Source organism: Coregonus lavaretus, assembly GCF_964263955.1.
Source record: "Coregonus lavaretus genome assembly, chromosome: 7".
Taxonomy (NCBI): Eukaryota; Metazoa; Chordata; class Actinopteri; order Salmoniformes; family Salmonidae; genus Coregonus; species Coregonus lavaretus.
Genome location: NC_139994.1, coordinates 4,652,502 through 4,673,446, shown reverse-complemented (window position 1 = coordinate 4,673,446; position 20,945 = coordinate 4,652,502). Strand labels below are relative to the sequence as shown.

The 20,945-nt window shown below is 44.3% G+C and overlaps 1 protein-coding gene across 1 annotated transcript in view; it reads left to right on the top strand.

The window, feature by feature from the left end:
- Positions 1 to 1,535: 1,535 nt before the first annotated feature.
- LOC311132357 (F-box/LRR-repeat protein 2-like) overlaps positions 1,536 to 20,945 on the top strand; it is a 28,634-nt gene continuing 9,224 nt past the window's right edge. The window contains exons 1-3 of the mRNA XM_084165609.1: positions 1,536 to 1,810; positions 19,555 to 19,616; positions 20,534 to 20,588. Of these exons, the coding sequence (XP_084021735.1) occupies positions 1,781 to 1,810; positions 19,555 to 19,616; positions 20,534 to 20,588 (147 nt within the window). The 5' untranslated portion in view covers positions 1,536 to 1,780. The remainder of the gene's footprint in view (positions 1,811 to 19,554; positions 19,617 to 20,533; positions 20,589 to 20,945) is intronic.

Below are 20,945 nucleotides of genomic sequence, written 5' to 3'. Positions count from 1 at the left end.
ATTATCATAGTATGCTGAGAGAGTGGAGGGGGGCCTTGGGTGTGCGCCTGTATACCTGAACACACACAAGGTCGCACACAGACACACACATACACTCACATGAATGCATGCATACACACTCACGCACGCACAAACACACACTTTCCCTATCCGCCCATCTGTCCACACTGATCAGCCCTACTCCATGTTTGAGGGTGTGACCGTCGTACACTAGGAACGAGGCAGAGAGACTGGGGTGACCATCGTACACTAGGAACGAGGCAGAGAGACTGGTGTGACCATCGTACACTAGGAACGAGGCAGAGAGACTGGTGTGACCATCGTACACTAGGAACGAGGCAGAGAGACTGGTGTGACCGTCGTACACTAGGAACGAGGCAGAGATACTGGTGTGACCGTCGTACACTAGGAACGAGGCAGAGAGACTGGTGGGCTTGTGTAGGCTGGGGTCAAGGCAGAGAGACTGGTGGGCTTGTGTAGGCTGGGGTCAAGGCAGAGAGACTGGTGGGCTTGTGTAGGCTGGAGACAAGGCAGAGAGACTGGTGGGCTTGTGTAGGCTGGGGTCAAGGCAGAGAGACTGGTGGGCTTGTGTAGGCTGGGGTCAAGGCAGAGAGACTGGTGGGCTTGTGTAGGCTGGGGTCAAGGCAGAGAGACTGGTGGGCTTGTGTAGGCTGGGGTCAAGGCAGAGAGACTGGGGTCACTCCTGGAAGACACAGGGCTGCTGCCTATTAGGCCTAATAACCTAAACTGTCACACTGCTTGTAAAAAGTAGGCTACAGTAAAGTAATAGTTTGTAGCAGTATTAGTGCGCCCTCTATAGACGCTTTGGGAACAGGCGCAGATTGTAAGAGATATTCAACTCCCTCTTACATCCGTCTTCAACCGTTTGGTATAGCTATTATAATCATCGCATTGTTGTATACCTCATCACGTTTCATTCGATTAAATAGATTAGGCCTGCTATGCATGTACCTATTGTGAGATGAACGCATAACATGTATAAAAAGACATGGAATTAACTCGAATGTGTGTTTTTGTGTAAAAGAGATTGTAGACGAAAATAATGATGGAGTGGTCTATCTCTAATCAACAGCAAACTCTTGGTGATAGATTCTGGGGTTCCTTTATACCAGTCAGTGTTTTTCGGATTCAGAACCGGCCAGTGCCCCTGTGACAGTTCGGTGATATACCTGGCCGTTAACGGACCGTGAGCTATTTCGGTGTCGCGTGGCTGAACATCTCCAATTCGAACTCCTATGCAAACTCGCTATCAAAACAAATCGGACACGCGTGCTTTTCCCGCAGAAATGACGTCACCGCCACAGCCCTCCCCTTCCATGTCCACCGTAGGCAACAACTACTAGAATAACAGAAATAACTGATAAAATATTTTTGGATAATGTTTTTCAAAATGTTTGACGTTTCAAACCGCTCGAGCAGGAGGGAGGGATATTGAGGCCAGCAGATTAGCTCTGAGAGGCGGATGTGAGGTCACCAGGAGCGCGTCCATGTTATTATTGTTATTTCGGTAGCTGGCAGTGTGATGAGACGGATTGGAGAGCCGTCGGGCTCAAAGACTAGGTTAATGCTCTTCCAGGCCGCCCCGGACTAAACAGCCACCCCGGAGAAAGGAGCCCTGTCGCCGGCAGGGGAGAGCACCCAGCACAGGCTCCTCCGACCAGCAGCCCTCCGAACGACATAGGCGACAAAAACAATACGGTATTCGCTAAACCCAACGCTAGCCCCATAAGTGTTGTGTGCGGTAACACCCTCCGCAGATATGAACGGCATCACCAAGGGAAGGTTCGAGGTAAGAGCTGCAGAAACGGGACAGGAGTGTGGATGTAAACGGATATGAACGGTAGTAGGTTTTCCATAGGGTGTTTGTGCGTGCGCGTGTCGGACCGTGAACTGTTGGAGGGAGATGGGTCTTTGCTGGTATGGGTAATCCGAAATCCTGTTATTGTCCAGGCAGACTGCACCATCTGACTGCGGCAACACCGAGCTCAGTCTGCTGGACAGGAGCGCTGAGGTTGGGTGGTAGTTGGGTCTGGTGCGATTGATAGGGCTGGCGTTGGGAACATGGCTAGGGGCTGGTGCCTTAAGGACAGGGCGAAGGACTGGGGCAAGGATCAGGGCTGCGGACTGGGGCAAGGGACAGGGCTGGGAACTGGGATAGCTGTTCACACAAGCCAATCATTGTTTACTCAGCTACATTCATTATAGTTCTCTGGTAGTGATTGCAGTCAGAACTACTATGCCCGGGTAAGCAAACAACATGGGGTATAGGGCTGAGGCTGGGACCATACAACATACAGACCTTTGCAGATAGAAATGTCATAAACAGAGCTAACATGATTCCTCACTTAACAAAGGTAGGCTATGTCTGTTCTACATAATAGGGATTGTGCCCTACTGAACACATTAGGTAGGGTAGCATGTGGTCTGTAATGGTTATCTTGCTGTGTGTGTGTGTGTGTGTGTGTGTGTGTGTGTGTGTGTGTGTGATTCCTCATTAAACATATGGGGTTGATGTGACAGCACTTGACCCTCGTATGGGAGGCTCTTCTCTGCAGACTTATTTGTGTGTGTGTGTGTTTGTGTGTGTGCGTCAGGCCCGGCTTTCAGGATGAATCCGGGGGGGGGGGGGCACAACTAGTAGAGCTTTGGAGCCCTATAAAACAAGGTAGATTGGTCCTACTGCTGTTCAAATGTACAAAAACGTATCTGTTTAATATAATAACAGAAAGGTATGTGCCCCACTACGACATGCAAGTGCATCTATACATAATTTAGGCCTACCAACACGCACAGATCAGCTGACAGGATGAGCAACCACTGAGCTGTCAAATATTCTTACAGGATTCATAGCTTAAACTTCAATACTTAGAACTATAGGCTACATTTCTGTAGAATTTGTGACAGTGTGCGATGAGCGTAACCTACAGTGAGCCAAGCCACCACTTCTCCAGGTGCGCAATATTTTCAGTGGGAGAGTTTCAGAAAAGCTAACAAAATCAAACTAAGTGCGTATTCATAGCTGATGTGAAATTTCCTACATGACAGTTTGAGTCTGCCGTGAATAAGAGTAAATACCCATTCAGAGAGAGAGAGACACACACACACACACACACACACACACACACACACACACACACACACACACACACGCTATAGCAAGAGAGCAGGGAGTGGTCGAAAAAGTTGGCTGTGGTGTTTTCAGAGTATTGACATCACTTTTACAGTAGCCTATCACACAACTACTGTGAGCGATGCAAATGAATGATAACAGAGTGAACGTTTGCCTACTTATTTCAGTAGGCTAGACACAGTATTGGTCTTAAACTACTGCGACATACAAAAATTACAAAAATGTAGGCCTATCTGAAATGCAGCCTTATACACAACTGTCATTTTGTACACAAGAAAGCATGCGATGTTGAAGAGAAGCCCCACGAAGATTTGTAGCCTAAGATGCGCTCATTAAAACAGCACACAGCGTAACCATCGATTCAGGACCGCCAGTCAGCGCGATGAAAGGATGATGCACTGCCAATTTCAGCAGCACCGAAGTGGACAGCCAACAGACTACATGGGTCATTGTCCCTATACCCGTCAAATAAAGCAAAACTGTTTATCTATCAATAAATAGAGTGGCGCAGCGGTCTAAGGCACTACATCTCAGTGCTTGAGGCGTCACTACAGACCCTGGTTCGATTCCAGGCTGTATCACAACCGGCCGTGATTGGGAGTCCCATAGGGCGGTGCACAATTGGCTTAGCGTCGTCCGGGTTTGGCCGGTGTAGGCCGTCATTGTAAATAAGAATTTGTTCTTAACTGACTTGCCTAGTTAAATAAAGGTAAAATAAAATAAATAAAAATAGCAATTATACACCAAAAGCAAGCAGTGACATAAAAAAATCACAGATAAATCTAACATGCATTGAAGTAAAAAGCAAAGACCTAAAGTAACTATACATTACATAAAACAATCTGCCGAACAACCAGGCTTACATGACGGAAAACCAATGAATGAATCATTCTGCCAAGGCATCCAGGGCCTTAAAGGTTACGGCGTTCCATTTAGAAGACAGAGCTTCCACCAGTTGACTATTTCTGTTGCTAAATCGTGATGACGTTTCCCTCAGCTCGGCATCCAAAGTGCTAAAAACCAGTAGTTTAGGCTACACTCCCTGTCACCTCCATCACCATGCTGACCCACGGTGCTTTCAACCACATACAAGAGTTTTACCCATGAGTCTCTGTCGTTTGCTTGGAGCTGGTGGGCTTCGTGCCCTCCCTCCCTGGCATGCCTCCCAAAGCTTTTTGAATTCAGCATCACATCGCAGTTTTTCTACGTACAAGTTTGACACCGATTGTGCAGATCAGTAGCTTCTGACTGCAGTAACTTGTTAGGAGGGTCGAGGAGCCCCAGGATTGTGTGAGTCATGTTAGTGATAAACTGAAAGGTCTGCTCTCTGTCACTGCTTTCAATAAGCCTGTGGTCTCAAGTATCACATATGTGCCATATGCGCAAGTAGATTTGATTTCACCAAGCATTTCTGTGATGTTGTCACTTGATTTCAAAATGACTGGCAAGGTGGCCAGTCCATCTCTGATCAATAAGTATTTTCAGTTTCTCCCAAGTGTACTGTGCAGCCACCGTGAGTTTTATAGTCACTGTACAGAGAGCTACACACATTGAACAAGTCCTCTATCGCCTCCTCAGATGACATGGCGTGCCAAACCACAACCAAAAGCAAACCTTGAACCAGGCGCTACAAAAGGCCCGCTTTTCTCCCACTGAAAATGTGGCTGGGGTAAGTGTCAAGTCAAACCTGCGCTGGCTCCTCATCACCGAGGTCGTCAGGTGCTAGTGGCTGGGGTAACGGAGGTGCAGGTGCTTGTTGTGATGTTACCCTCATGCTGCTGGTGCTAGGCCCTGGCTCTTCTCCATCTTGTTGGTCAGAAGGCGGCGTTTGGGATTGCCGGGTATTGCATTTGCTGCTAGGCTTCTCAACCTCGGTGGTCAGGCTAGCAGGCTGCTCGTAAGCTCAGCATCGGTCTCTACATGGTGGTCCTCAGTGTTTTTGCTCTTGGCAGTGCCCAGCCATTTTCAGATGCTGATCAAAGCTTAGCCAACTAGCTGTAATTATTCAGTGCGCCACTACCAACACTTAACGTAACTAGCTGCAAAAGTTAGCAACCTTTTTCTCTCTCGATCCCGCCCTGGGATCCAAAAACTGAGGACCACCAAAATAGGTTATGGCACCGGAGGGGATGGCTGCCGTTTTAGGGGCTCCTAACCAACTGTGCTATTTTGTTAGTTTTTTCGCATAGTTTTTAACTTATTTTGTACATAAAGTTGCTGCTACCGTCTCTTATAACCGAAAAGAGCTTCTGGACATCAGAACAGCGATTACTCACCTCGAACTGGACAAAGATTTTTTTCTTTAATGAGTCCGACGCGAAGGATATACTGCTTCCCGGAGACCAGGCCCAAATCCCTGTCATTCGTGTGAAGAAAAGGTGGAGATACAGAGAGAGAAGGTCGGGGTGCCTTGTGAGGATTCGGAGGCGAGTGAGTAAATCGCCATTACCATCGGTTCTATTGGGTAACGTGCAATCACTGGAAAACAAACTCGATGATCTACGGTCGAGACTATCCTACCAACGGGACATTAAAAACTGTAATATCTTATGTTTCACAGAGTCGTGGCTGAACCACGACATGGATAATATACAGTTGGCTGATTTGCTGTGCATCGGCAGGACAGAACAGCTACGTCCGGTAAAATGAGGGGTGGGGGTGTGTGTCTATCTGTCAATAACAGCTGGTGCGCGATGTCTAATATTAAGGTAGTCTAGAAGTATTGTTCGCCTGAGGTAGAGAACCTCATGATAAGCTATAGACCCACTATCTACCAAGTTTTCATCTATATTTTTCGTAGCCGTCTACAGGCAACATCCGTACCGAGCTAAAGGCAAGAGCTGCCACTTTCAAGGAGCGGGACACTAATCCGGACGCTTATAAGAAATCCTGCTATGCCCTCAGACGAACCATCAAACAGGCAAAGCGTCAATACAGGACTAAGATTGAATCCTACTACACCGGCTCTGACGCTCGTCGGATGTGCCAGGGCTTGCAATTACGGACTACAAAGGGAAACCCAGGCGCGAGCTGCCCAGTGACGCGAGCCTACCAGATGAGCTAAATGCCTTTTTATGCTCGCTTCGAGGCAAGCAACACTGAAGCATGCATGAGAGCACCAGCTGTTCTGGATGACTGTGTGATCACGCTCTCTGTAGCCGATGTGAGCAAGACCTTTTAAACAGGTCAACATTCACAAGGCCGCGGGGCTAGATGGATTACCAGGGCGTGTACTCAGAGCATGCACGGACCAAATGGCAAGTGTCTAAACTGACATTTTCAACCTCACCCTGACCGAGTCTGTAATACCTGCATTTTCCAAGCAGACAACCATAGTCCCTGTGCCCAAGAATGCGAAGGTAACCTGCCTAAATGACTACCGCCCCATAGCACTCACATCAGTAGCCATGGAGTGCTTTGAAAGGCTGGTCATAGCTCACTTCAACACCATCATCCCGGAAACCCTAGACCCACTCCAATTCGCATACTGCCCCAACAGATCCACAGATGACGCAATCTCAATCGCACTCCACACTGCCCTTTCCCACCTGGCCAAAAGGAACACCTATGTGAGAATGCTGTTCATTGACTACAGCTCAGTGTTCAACACCATAATGCCCACAAAGCTCATCATTAAGCTAAGGAACCTGGGTCTAAACACCTCCCTCTGCAACTGGATCCTGGACTTCCTGACGGGCCGCCCCCAGGTGGTAAGGGTAGGCAACAACACATCTGCCATGCTGATCCTCAACACCGGGCCCCTCAGGGGTGCATGCTTAGTCCCCTTCAGTACTCCCTGTTCTGCCATGACTGCGTGGCCAAGCACGACTCCAACACCATTACGTTTGCTGACGACACAACAGTGGTAGGTCTGATCACCGATAACGATTAGACAGCCTATAGGGAGGAGGTCAGAGACCTGGCAGTGTGGTGCCAGGACAGCAACCTCTCTCTCAATGTGAACAAAACAAAGGAGATGATCGTGGACTACAGGAAAAGGAGGGCCGAACAGGCCCCCATTAACATCGATGGGGCTGTAGTGGAGCGGGTCGAGAGTTTCAAGTTCCTTGGTGTCCATCACCAACAAACTATCATGGTCCAAACACACCAAGACAGTCGTGAAGAGGGCACGACAACACCTTTTCCCCCTCAGGAGACTGAAAAGATTTGGCATGGGTCCCCAGATCCTCAAAGTTCTACAGCTGCACCACCGAGAGCATCCTGACCGGTTGCATCACCGCCTGGAATGGCAACTGCTCGGCATCCGACCATAAGGCGCTACAAAGGGTAGTGCGTACGGCCCAATACATCACTGGAGCCAAGCTTCCTGCCATCCAGGACCTACAGTACCAGTCAAAAGTTTGGACACACCTACTCATTCAAGGGTTTTTCATTATTTTTACTATTTTCTACATTGTAGAATAATAGTGAAGACATCAAAACTATAAAATAACACATATGGAATTATGTCATAACCAAAAAAGTGTTAAACGAGACGCGGTGTGGGTGAACGGATGATCTCTGCATGTGTAGTTCCCACCGTAAAGCATGGAGGAGGAGGTGTTATGGTGTGGGGTTGCATGATTCCATATGTGTTATTTCATAGTTTTGATGTCTTCACTAGTATTCTACAATGTAGAAAATACTAGAAATAAAGAAAAACCCTTGAATGAGTAGGTGTGTCCAAACCTATGACTGGTAGTGTATATACTAGGCGGTGTCAGAGGAAGGCCCAAAAAATCGTCAGACTCCAGTCACCCAAGTCATAGACTGTTCTCTCTGCTACCGCACGGCAAGCGGTACCGGAGCGCCAAGTCTAGGTCCTAAAGGCTCTTAACAGCTTCTACCCCCAAGCTATAAGACTGCTGAACAATTAATCAAATGGCCACCCGGACTATTTACATTGACCCCCCCTTTGTTTTTACACTGCTGCTACTCGCTGTTTATTATCTATGCATAGTCACTTTACCCCTACCTACATGTACAAATTACCTCGACTAACCTGTACCCCCGCACATTGACTCGGTACCGGTGCCCCCTGTATATACAGTTGAAGTCGGAAGTTTACATACACCTTAGCAATACATTTAAACTCTGTTTTTCACAATTCCTGACATTTCATCCTAGTAAAAATGCCCTGTCTTAGGTCAGTTAGGATCACCACTTTATTTTAAGAATGTGAAATATCAGAATAATAGTAGAGTGATTTATTTCAGCAATTATTCACATTCCCAGTGGGTCATAAGTTTACATACACTCAATTAGTATTTGGTAGCATTGCCTTTAAATTGTTTAACTTGGGTCAAAACGTTTCGGGTAGCCTTCCACAAGCTTCCCACAATAAGTTGGGTGAATTTAGGCTCATTCCTCCTGACAGAGCTGGTGTAACTGAGTCAGGTTCGTAGGCCTCCTTGCTCGCACATGCTTTTTCAGTTCTGCCCACACATTTTCTATAGGATTGAGGTCAGGGCTTTGTGATGGCCACTCCAATACCTTGACTTTGTTGTCCTTAAGCCATTTTACCACAACTTTGGAAGTATTCTTGGGGTCATTGTCCATTTGGAAGACCCATTTGCGACCAAGCTTTAACTTCCTGACTGATGTGGTCCTCTGTAGCTCAATTGGTAGAGCATGGCGCTTGTAACGCCAGGGTAGTGGGTTCGATCCCCGGGACCACCCATACGTAAAGATTTATGCACACATGACTGTAAGTGGCTTTGGATAAAAGCGTCTGCTAAATGGCTTATTATATTATTATATTATGATGTCTTGAAATGTTGCTTCAATATATCCACATAGTTTTCCTTCCTCATGGTGCCATCTATTTTGTGAAGTGCACCAGTTCCTCCTGCAGCAAAGTACCCGCACAGCATGATGCTGCCACCCCGTGCTTCACGGTTGGGATGGTGTTCTTCAGCTTGCAAGCAACCCACTTTTTCCTCCAAATATAATGATGGTCATTATGGTCAAACAGTTCTATTTTTGTTTCATCAGACCAGAGGATATTTCTCCAAAAAGTACGATCTTTGTCCCCATGTGCAGTTGCAAACCGTAGTCTGGCTGTTTTGGAGCAGTGGCTTCTTCCTTGCTGAGCGGCCTTTCAGGTTATGTCGATATAGGACTTGTTTTACTGTGGATATAGATACTTTTGTACCTGTTTCCTCCAGCATCTTCACAAGGTCCTTTGCTGTTGTTCTGGGATTGATTTGCACTTTTCGCACCAAAGTACGTTCATCTCTAGGAGACAGAACACGTCTCCTTCCTGAGCGGTATGACGACTGCGTGCTCCCATGGTGTTTATACTTGCGTACTATTGTTTGTACAGATGAATGTGGTACCTTCAGGCGTTTGGAAATTGCTCCCAAGGATGAACCAGACTTGTGGAGGTCTACAAATTTTATTCTGAGGTCTTGGCTGATTTCTTTTGATTTTCCCATGATGTCAAGCAAAGAGGCACTGAGTGTGAAGGTAGGCCTTGAAATACATCCACAGGTACACCTCCAATTGACTCAAATGATGTCAATTAGCCTATCAGGAGCTTCTAAAGCCATGACATCAATTTCTGGAATTTTCCAAGCTGTTTTAAAGGCACATAATGTAAACTTCTGACCCACTGGAATTGTGATACAGTGAAATAATCTGTCTGTAAACAATTGTTGGAAAAATTACTTGTGTCATGCACAAAGTAGATGTCCTAACCGACTTGCCAAAACTATAGCTTCAACAAGTGATTTTATATAAACAAGGTAATGAAGGCGGTACCTTATGACATTGCATGGCTAGGTGCCCAATCAGAATGCATTTTTGGATTTTAACTACTAAATATTACTTCCTCCCTCCCGCTCCTCAGATCATGAGTGCAGAACGGGAATATAGCCTCTGTTCTGGTCTGCGCTACCGGCAGGCCCAGCGGTGCTACATTGGCAAAACCGGGCATGGTAATTCATATACCATTTATGTTTATGGGGAAACAAAACGGGGGGGGTGGGGCGGGGGCACACATTCTATCTTGGGGGTCCATGCCCGGCTTTGCCACCCCGTAAAGCGGACACTTGTGTGTGTGTGTGTGTGTGTGTGTACAGAGAGGGTTGCGGTGTGTGTTGCCATCACGGTGGATTTCCCATTTTCACTACTCGTATCACCTGTCGCTGCATGTTCCAGTTTCTAAGGACACTTTCATATTTCTGGTGAATGGCCTCTGCTGTGTGGTGTCCTTGTATGTGCTCGCAGCTCAACAACACCGTGTGGCCTTTTTTATATTTTACGGCAAATTACCAAATTCCTTCTCGTTCTCCATTTAGTTAGGTGCTCATAGTCCCAAGTAAACTATTTTAAAGAAAGCCTCATCAATTGCCTCTTTCTCTCCCGCGACACTGCCGGGACTTTACGTGCAGAAAAGTAATCTTGGAATGTGTCTTTCTCCTGCAAAGTTCGTTGCTGCTGCGTCTCCTTCTCTATAAATACAAATGTAAAGCTTAATTAGCCTACCTTAAATTAGCACCAAAGTAAGCCTAGACAGAAAGTCACGGATATACAGTACCAGTCAAAAGTTTGGACATTTTTTTACTATTTCTTACATTGTAGAATAATATTAAAGACATCAACTATTAGATAACAAATATGGAATCATGTACTAACCATAAAAGTGTTAAACAAATCAAAATATATTTTATATTTGAGATTCTTCAAATAGCCACCCTTTGCCTTGATGACAGCTTTGTACACTCTTGGCATTCTCTCAACCAGCTGAATGAGTAGGTGTGTCCAAACTTTTGACTGGTAGTGTAGGCCTAGCCAGAAGTAGCCTATGTTTTTAATATAGGCCTAAATCGGCACGAAAATACATTGAAATTAATTTAATTGTCATATGAGCTCCACAAAACATGAATTGATGGCCTTTTCAATTATTCTAATATGAATAATAAACAGGGCTAGATCATGAAACTAAATGTGTATTTTTTTAAAAAATCTTTCTATATTTAGACCTAAAGCAGGGGTGTCCCAACCCTGTTCCTGGAGAGCTACCCTCCTGTAGGTTTTCGCTCCAACCCCAGTTGTAACTAACCTGGTTCAGCTTATCAGCCAACTAATTATTAGAATCAGGTGTGCTAGATTAGGGTTGGAGTGAAAACCTACAGGACTGTAGCTCTCCTGGAACCGGGTTGGAGAGCCCTGGCCTAAAGGTTTTTTGGCAAAATAACCCTATCAAAACGGAAAGTTCCTTGAAAGAGGTAATATGTCAGGACTATTGGGCCAGAATCAATGATAGCCTATTGTATAGATAATAGAACGAAAATGAACAAAACTTTTAAGAGATTTGATTTTTTGGTGTATAAATACTTTGCTACAATAACACACTTAGCTAGCTACCCACCTCGTTCCTTTCTGTTAGCATGTGCACGTAGTGAGTACACCATCATGCTTTCGGGATACGTGTCTTTTCAGGCTCCACAATGATTATTTAGTTGTGGACGCTACATCACCACACTCCCTCTCTTGCTCTTGGTCCTCATCGTTGTAAGCCACCTTGATTTTGCACCGGTGTGTTTTCAGTTTCTTGATTAAAAATATTTAACGAACTCCATGACCGTAGCTAAAGCAAGGGGCTATAGCAGCACACAAGTAGCCTACAAATGCATGCTGGGCCGGGCATGCCCTAAGCTCGTGAAGTGAGCGCTAATGGAGAGGTACTTGAGTGGAATTGGAGGGGGAAAGTAGGCCGATACTCCAGCCTTTGGGGTAACCCGCTCCGTGCTCCAGTCAAATTGGGCACGCTCTGCTCCGCTCACATACTCTGCTCTCGATCACAGGTGAAGGACCTTTTTAAACGAACAAAAATACTTCTACAAGCAGTTGTTACAACAACAAGAAAATAGCTTCAAGAGTTGTGTCCAAATAACCGGTGGAGCCAACTAATAAAAGAATGGACGATCTGACCAGAGAAGTCCAGGACCTGAAGAACAGTTTGCAGTTCACCCAGGGTCAGCTCGATGAGTTTAATTAAAAAGAACAGCAAGATGACAGCAATTGGTAAGTCATTGAGAGAGGACATCAGTTCTGTAGTTGAATCCATGATAACAATGACGGAGAAATCTGATTATCTCGAGGGACAATCAAGGCGGAACAACATTGTTGTGGAGAGACCTGGACGGAGTCTGAGGACGAAGTGAGAAATTATTTAGGAGAAACTGAAGCTGGACTGAAGGAAGATTGAGGTGGAGCGCACCCACAGGACTGGAAAACCCATCACCGGCCCAGGTGACAGGCCCAGGCCGATAGTGGTCAAGTTCCTGAGGTTCAAGGACAAGGTATCTGTTCTGGACAGAGCCAAGAACTTGAGAGGAACGTACAGTATATCTTCCTCAACGAGGACTATCCTGAAGCTGTGTGCCAGAAGAGGATAGAACTTATCCCAGCCATGAAAGCAGCCAGAGCGTGTGGGGACATTGCTTACATCCGCTATGACAAGCTCATTGTCCACCCTCCTTACCAAAAGCCTGGAAGCTTCAACCCTTCAGCACACACACACACATCAACTGGTTGATGGACTGCTGAAAGTTTTTTTTTTTCTCTTTGTTTGTTATTTTCCATATTATGTCTATCTCTGATGAGCTACCCAGGAAAGGACTGAAAATAGCCCATATTAATATATGTAGCCTTAGAAATAAGGTTAATGAAATCAATAACTTGCTAACATCATATAACATTCATATTAGCCATTTCTGAGACTCACTTAGATAATTCCTTTGATACAGCAGTAGCAATATAAGGATATAACATATACAGAAGAGACAGGAATGCCTATGGGGGAGGTGTTATATATATATTCAGAGCCATATACCTGTAATGCTTCGAGAGGATCTCATGTCAAATGTTGTTGGAGTGTTGTGTGTCATTTTGGGGTGTTGCTATAAGCCACCAAGTGCTAACAGTTAGTATCTAAATAATGTGTGTGTGAAATGCTTGACAGTGTGTGTGTGTGTGTGTATATATGTGTGTGTGTGTGTGTGTGTGATAAGAGAGAGGTCTATTTTCTGGGTGACCTGAACATTGCCTGGTTAGCAACTAGCACTCCTCTCAAGGGGAAGCTTCTAACTGTGACTAATGTCTGTAATACGACCCAGGTTATCACTCAACCAACTAGTGTTGGATTTGTATTGATCATATCTTCACTAATGCTGCGGAGCTTTGCTCCAAAGCAATATTAGTTCCCATTGGCTGTAGTGAGTGACCATAACATTGTGGCAACAACAAGGAAAGCCGACGTGCCAAAGGTTGGGCCTAAAGTAATTTTATAAGAGATCATACTAAATGTTTTTCCTCAGGACTCTTGTTGAAGATTTGAAAAATGTGTGTTGGTCTGATGTGTATGAGGAAGTGAATCCAGATGCAGCACTGGAAGTATTTGTAGAAATATTAATGCACATTTTTTACAAGCATGCATGCATGCATGCATTGAATTGTAGAGCCCTCTGGAATGAAATGGAAAAATGGTATGGTTAAAAGAAATGATGCAAAAGAGATGGCAAACAAGTCAGGCTGCTAAGATGATTGGTTGACATACTGTAAATTGAGACATTTTGTGACTGACTAAACAAAAAGAACACAATGGAAAAATACTTTGGAGTATCTTAAATTATATCATGAGCAGAAACTCCATAAAACCTTTCGATATTGCCAATAATTTCAATGACTTTCACTAAATAAAGTGGAAAATCAGAAGAGAAATTACAACATTGAACATCCAATGATAATGAAAGGATTGCTGTTTTGAATTTGGCCAAGTTAGTGTGGGAGAGGTGGAAAAACTATTGTTATCCATCATAATGATAAGCCACCAGGTATAGACAACCTTGATGGGAAGCTATTGAGAATGGTAGCAGACTGTATTGCCACCCCTATTTGCCATGTCGTTAACCAAAGCCTAAAGGAGTGTGTATGTTCCACAGGCGTGGAAGGAAGCTAAAGTAATTCCACTGCCTAACAATAGTAAAGCACCCTTTGCTGGCTCTAACAGCCACCCAATCAGTTTGCTGCCTGTTCTTAGTAAACTGATGGAGAGAATTGTGTTTGACCAAATACAATGCTATTTTTTAAAAGAACAAGTTAACTACTGACTTTCAGCATGCATATAGAGAAGGGCACTCAACTTGTACTGCACTGACTCAGATGACAGATGATTGGTTAAAATAAATGGATAATAACATGATAGATGGAGCTGTATTGTTAGATTTCAGTGCAGCCTTTGATGTTATTGATCATACATTGTTATTAAATAAACTCACTTGCTATGGCTTTACATCACCTGCCATCACCTGGCTGGAGAGTTAAGCCTATTTAACCAATAAAACCCAGAGAGTGTTCTTCAGTGGAAGCTTCTGTAACATCAGATATGTACAGTGCGGTGTCCTTCAGGGCAGTTGCCTTGGGCCGTTACTCTTCTCTATTTTTACTAATGATTTGCCGCTGGTCTTACACGAAGCTAGAATGACTATGTATGCAGATGATTCCACACTCGACATGTCAGCACCCAAAGCCAGTGAGCTCACTGACATTCTAAATAAGGAGTTAGAGTCAGTATCGGAATTGGTGATTTAATAATAAACTGGTCTTAAATACATCTAAAACTAAAAGCATTGCAATTGGTTCAAAACATTCTCTAAGACCTAAACATCAACTGGAGTTCTGTATAAAGGGTGTGACCATTGAGCAAGTTGAGGAAGCTAAACTCCTAGGTATAACATTGGATGGTCAATTATCATGGTCAAGTCATATTGACAAAGTTGTTATTGAAGACCAGGTGATTGATGACGTGGCAGGTTGCAGCGTGGTAGGCACAGTTTGTCCCATGAATTAATCATAAAAATTGAGGATTAGCTGATAACTGCTAAACAAACATTCTGGATAATATAGAGAACCTTGAACTATTAATTGATCAGCAATTTGATATGCTCGAAAAAGAATCAGATACATCAAAGTGAACAAGAGAATACCTTTCCTCGAGCTCTGCGAGCGAATCTGAAGGGAAGCCGCTGTCTAAAAATTCCAAATGTAACATTGGAGGGGGACGTTTTTAATAACTATGTCTGCAGAAGATATAGTGTTGCTTACAGCCATGAGCGAGCAGTTAAAACAGCTGCATACAGTTGGGAAAAAAGTATTTAGTCAGCCACCAATTGTGCAAGTTCTCCCACTTAAAAAGATGAGAGGCCTGTAATTTTCATCATAGGTACACGTCAACTATGACAGACAAATTGAGGGAAAAAAATCCAGAAAATCACATTGTAGGATTTTTTATGAATTTAATAATAATAATAATAATAATAATAATAATAAAACAGCAGCATCTATTGCCTGGGCTACTGGGGGAGGTTGAGGCCTTAAAAACAGGAATGGATTAGAGTAATAAAATGACAGAAGAAATACGAGCGGAAAATAAGATAGAAAACTACCGTGGACTCCCTAGAAGACACTACAGAGAGGCTACGGTATGATAATAAAACATTGAAAGCCGAATTACTTGATCTAAAGTGCAGAAGTATGAAGAATATTGGAAATAAAGGAGGATGAAAATGAAAACACCTCACAGGTCCTCAACTGGCAGCTTCATTAAATAGTACCCCCAAAACACCAGTCTCAACGACAACAGTGAAGAGGCGAAAACGCAGGAAAAAGTCAAGGTGTTCATGAAATGTAATCTCAAGATGACGGACGAACAGGTGGATACGATTGATTTTCAAAGGGCTCACTGTTTTCGGGTGGCAGAGCGGTGGGAAGGCCCCGTCCGATCGTAGCTACGCTAACTCACTACAAAATGAAGGTTGTCTTGTTACAACAGGGTAGGGACCTGAAGAACACCCCGTTCTCTATTAATGAACAATTTCCCCATGAAATAGTGGCGAGACGATGTGCCCTGTACCCCACTTTCATAAGGCTCCGAGCAGAGAAGCAGAATTTACGTCTAGTGGGCGCCTCATAAAAAAAATATAGAAAAATCATCATAGAAAAAGCCATATTTCAGACTGCCCATCTTAATCTTTTCTTTTTATTGGCCAGTCTGAGATATGGCTTTTTCTTTGCAACTCTGCCTAGAAGGTCAGCATCCCGGAGTCGCCTCTCACTGTTGATGTTGAGACTTGTGTTTTGCGGGTACTATTTAATGAAGCTGCCAGTTGAGGACCTGTGAGGTGCCTTTTTCTCAAGCTAGACACTAATGTATTTGTCCTCTTGCTCAGTTGTGCACCGGGGCCTCCCACTCCTCTTTCTATTTTGGTTAGACAGTTTGCGCTGTTCTGTGAAGGGAGTAGTACACAGCGTTGTACGACATCTTCAGTTTCTTGGTAATTTCTCGCATGGAATAGCCTTCATTTCTCAGAACAAGAATAGACTGACGAGTTTCAGAAGAAAGTGATTTGTTTCTGGCCATTTTGAGCCTGTAATCGAACCCACAATTGCTGATGCTCCAGATACTCAACTAGTCTCAAGAAGGCCAGTTTTATTGCTTCTTTAATCAGCACAACAGTTTTCAGCTGTGCTAACATAATTGCAAAAGGGTTTTCAAATGATCAATTAGCCTTTTTAAAATGATAAACTTGGATTAGCAAACACAACGTGCCATTGGAACACAGGACTGATGGTTGCTGATAATGGACCTCTGTACGCCTATGTAGATATTCCATTAAAAATCAGCCGCTTCCAGCTACAATAGCCATTTACAACATTAACAATGTCTACAATGTATTTCTGATCAATTTCATGTTATTTTAATGGACAAAGAAATTGCTTTTCTTTCGAAAACAAGGACATTTCTAAGTGACCCCAAACTTTTGAACTGTAGTGTATATGTAGAAGAAAAGCTGTAAAAAAATTTAAAAAGTGTCCTCCGAAGAGGATGGGTTAAATAAAATTTAAAAAATGTGAAAATGGTGAGGGGTTGTTTATAAAAAATATATTCTGCGTTTTTGACACAAATCAATTGTACTAGTTATTCAGGCTCTGGTCTTGTCCCATCTTGATTACTGTCCGGTAATATGGACTAGAATAGAGAATATGGTTAAGTGCAGCAAAGAAAGACCTAGCAAAGCTGCAGCTCTCTCAAAACAGAGCAGCACGCCTTGCCCTTAACTGCACATACAGAACTAACATCAACAACATGCATGCCTGTCTTTCCTGGTTGAGGGTTGACGAGAGATTAACTGCATAAATTCATGTTTATGTGAGAAATATTGTTTACATTTTCCAAATTGTCCGAATAATCAACATACATACAACTCTGACAGACATACAGTCGTGGTCAAACGTTTTGAGAATGACACAAGTATTGGTCTTCACAAAGTTCGCTGCTTCAGTGTTTACAGTGTTTTTGTCAGATGTTACTATGATATACTGAAGTATAATTACAAGCATTCCATAATTGTCAAAGGCTTTTATTGACAATTACATTAAGTTTATGCAAAGAGTCAATATTTGCAGTGTTGAACCTTCTTTTTGAAGACCTCTGCAATCTGCCCTGGCATGCTGTCAATTAACTTCTGAGCCACATCCTGACTGATGGCAGCCCATTCTTGCATAATCAATGCTTGGAGTTTATCAGAATTTGTGGGTTTGTGTTTGTCCACCCGCCTCTTGAGGATCGACCACAAGTTCTCAATGGGATTAAGATCTGGGGAGTTTCCTGGCCATGGACCCACATTTTCGATGTTTTGTTCCCCAGGCCACCTAGTTATCACTTTTGCCTTATGGTAAGGTGCTCCATCATACTGGAAAAGGCATTGTTCGTCACCAAACTTTTCTTGGATCGTTGGGAGAAGTTTCTCTCGGAGGATGTTGGTACCATTCTTTATTCATGGCTGTGTTCTTAGGCAAAATTGTGAGTGAGCCCACTCCCTTGGCTGAGAAGCAACCCCACACATGAATGGTCTCAGGATGCTTTACTGTTGGCATGACACAGGACTGATGGTAGCGCTCACCTTGTCTTCTCCGGACAAGGTGTTTTCCGGATGCCCGAAAAAATATCAGTCTGTCCCTGATGTTTTTTCTGGAGAGAAGTGGCTTCCTCGCTGCCCTTCTTGACACCAGGCCATCCTCCAAAAGATTTTGACTCACTGTGCGTGCAGATGCACTCACAACTGCCTGCTGCCATTCCTGAGCAAGCTCTGCACTGGTGGTGCCCCGATCCCGCAGCTGAATCAACTTTAGGAGACGGTCCTGGCGCTTGCTGGACTTTCTTGGGCGCCCTGAAGCCTTCTTCACAACAATTGAACCTCTCTCCTTGAAGTTCTTGATGATCCGATAAATGGTTGATTTAGGTGCAATCTTACTAGCAGCAATATCCTTGCCTGTGAAGCCCTTTTTGTGCAAAGTAATGATGACGGTACGTGTTTCCTTGCAGGTAACCATGGTTAACAGAGGAAGAACAATGATTTCAAGCACCACCCTCCTTTTAAAGCTTCCAGTCTGTTATTCTAACTCAATCAGCATGACAGAGTGATCTCCAGCCTTGTCCTCGTCAACACTCTCATCTGCGTTAACGAGAGAATCACTGACATGATGTCAGCTGGTCCTTTTGTGGCAGGGCTGAAATGCAGTGGAAATGTGTTTTTGGGATTAAGTTCATTTTCATGGCAAAGAGGGACTTTGCAATTAATTCTGGAGTATATGCAGATTGCCATCAGAAAAACTGAGGCAGCAGACTTTGTGAAAATTCATATTTGTGTCATTCTCAAAACGTTTGACCACGACTGTACTTACCCCACCAGACATGCCACCAGGGATCTCTTCACAGTACGCAAATCTAGAACGAATTCAAGGCAACTGACATTATTATACAGAGCCATGATGACATGGAACTCCCATCTCAAATTACTCAAACCGCAAAATAAAAAACAAATAATGCAACACAACGCCTCTCCCCTATCTGACCTAGTTGTAATGTCTATGTTAATGTTTTTAAAAGTATATACATCTTAAAGTATTTTTGTCTGTAATATCTTTTTGGTTATGTGTCGGACCCCAGGAAGACTAGCTGTCGCTATTGCCGTCGGCTAATGTAACGTGGATCCCAATAAAATCTATAATGTTCCTCTCTTCTGAGTCTTCACCAGTAAATTAGGCTACTCCCTCTCACTAGCTTTCCTTCTCTACTTCTTCCTCTCTCGTTCCCCTTCTATCTCGGTAACAGTGTTCTATTGTGTTGCTAGGGGCTGTTGATGTCACTGAGGTAGCTGTAACATTCCTAAATCAATCTTTGGTCTCTCAGCGGGCTTTCTGTAGCTCTCCTGTGTGTCTGTCTGTGTTTTGTGAATGTGCAGGCCTGTGGGTACGCGTGCGTGTGTGTGTGTTCTATTGGGTGCTTGTTACGATGGTGACAGTGGCTCTGATATGGATGTTGATTCTCTCTCCAGGTGTTCTCCAACAGTGATGAAGCTCCCATTAACAAGAAGCTTCCCAAAGAGCTGCTGCTCAGGTTAGTTACACACACACACACACACACACACACACTTTAAGCCCTGGGGCAAGCGCTCGCCTCAGGGCTTAATGTGTGAGGTTAATTTATTAAAAAAGGACATGGCTGGCCTCACTTAGCAGACTGTTAACCTTGAGTGGTTAGGTGTGTGTGTGTGTGTCACCTTTTGGGGGCATTGTGTGTAGATGGGTGAGGGGAAAACAAATCTATATAATTCATTTTGAATTCAGGCTGTAATACAACAAAATGTGGAATAAGTCAAAGGGGTATGAATATTTTCTGAAGGCACTGTACTATATATACACACACACACACACACACACACTCACACAAACAGGATTGTGTGTGTGTGATTAAAGCGGAACATGGCCTCCACCACGCCCATCAGCCAGTCAGAGAGCCGATCGATCAGCTCTCAGCTGATTGTTCAGCAGCTCCATTAACCACTGATCAATGAGGTGTGTGTGTGTACATGACATGTGCCCCAACATTCCCTAGCTGACCACACACACACACACAGCCTTTGTCTCTGTCCATGAGAGGGAATACTGGAAAGTGCTAGTTTCCTGAGGGTGTGTGAGGGTCGGGGTGGGAGGTTGTGTGAGGGTCGGGGTGGGAGGTTGTGTGAGGGTCGGGGTGGGAGGTTGTGTGAGGGTCGGGGTGGGAGGTTGTGTGAGGGTCGGGGTGGGAGGTTGTGTGAGGGTCGGGGTGGGAGGTTGTGTGAGGGTCGGGGTGGGAGGTTGTGTGGGATTAAAGGATAACTAATAGGAGGAACTGTCTGTGTGTGACCTAACCCACTGGCTTACCCTGTTGGCTAATAGCTACATGCTAACTCAATTGGCCTATTCCTCATGCTATTGCTAAATTGACAGGCCAGTCTTTGTAAAACTATAAGAATGCTCTTTGTCTCTCTGTAGAATCTTCTCCAATCTGGATGTGATCACATTGTGCAGGTGTGCCCAGGTGTCCAAGGTAAGGCCCACCCCTACAGACATTACAGACTGACTGGTATCATAACTACTCAGTGTGATTTGTAGAGCAGTCAGTCGTCAAGGTTCCTCATCATGTTTAACGCGCCCTACTGAAATCAAATCAAATCTTTTTTCGTCACATGCTTCGTTTAACAACAGATGTAGACTAACTAAATGCTTAGTTACGGCCCTTCCCAACAATGCAGAGAATAATAACAACAAGGAATATATACACAACGAATAACGATAACATGGCTATATACACAGGGTAGCAGTACTGAGTCAATGTGCAGGGGTACGAGGTGATAACATGGCTATATACACAGGGTAGCAGTACTGAGTCAATGTGCAGGGGTAC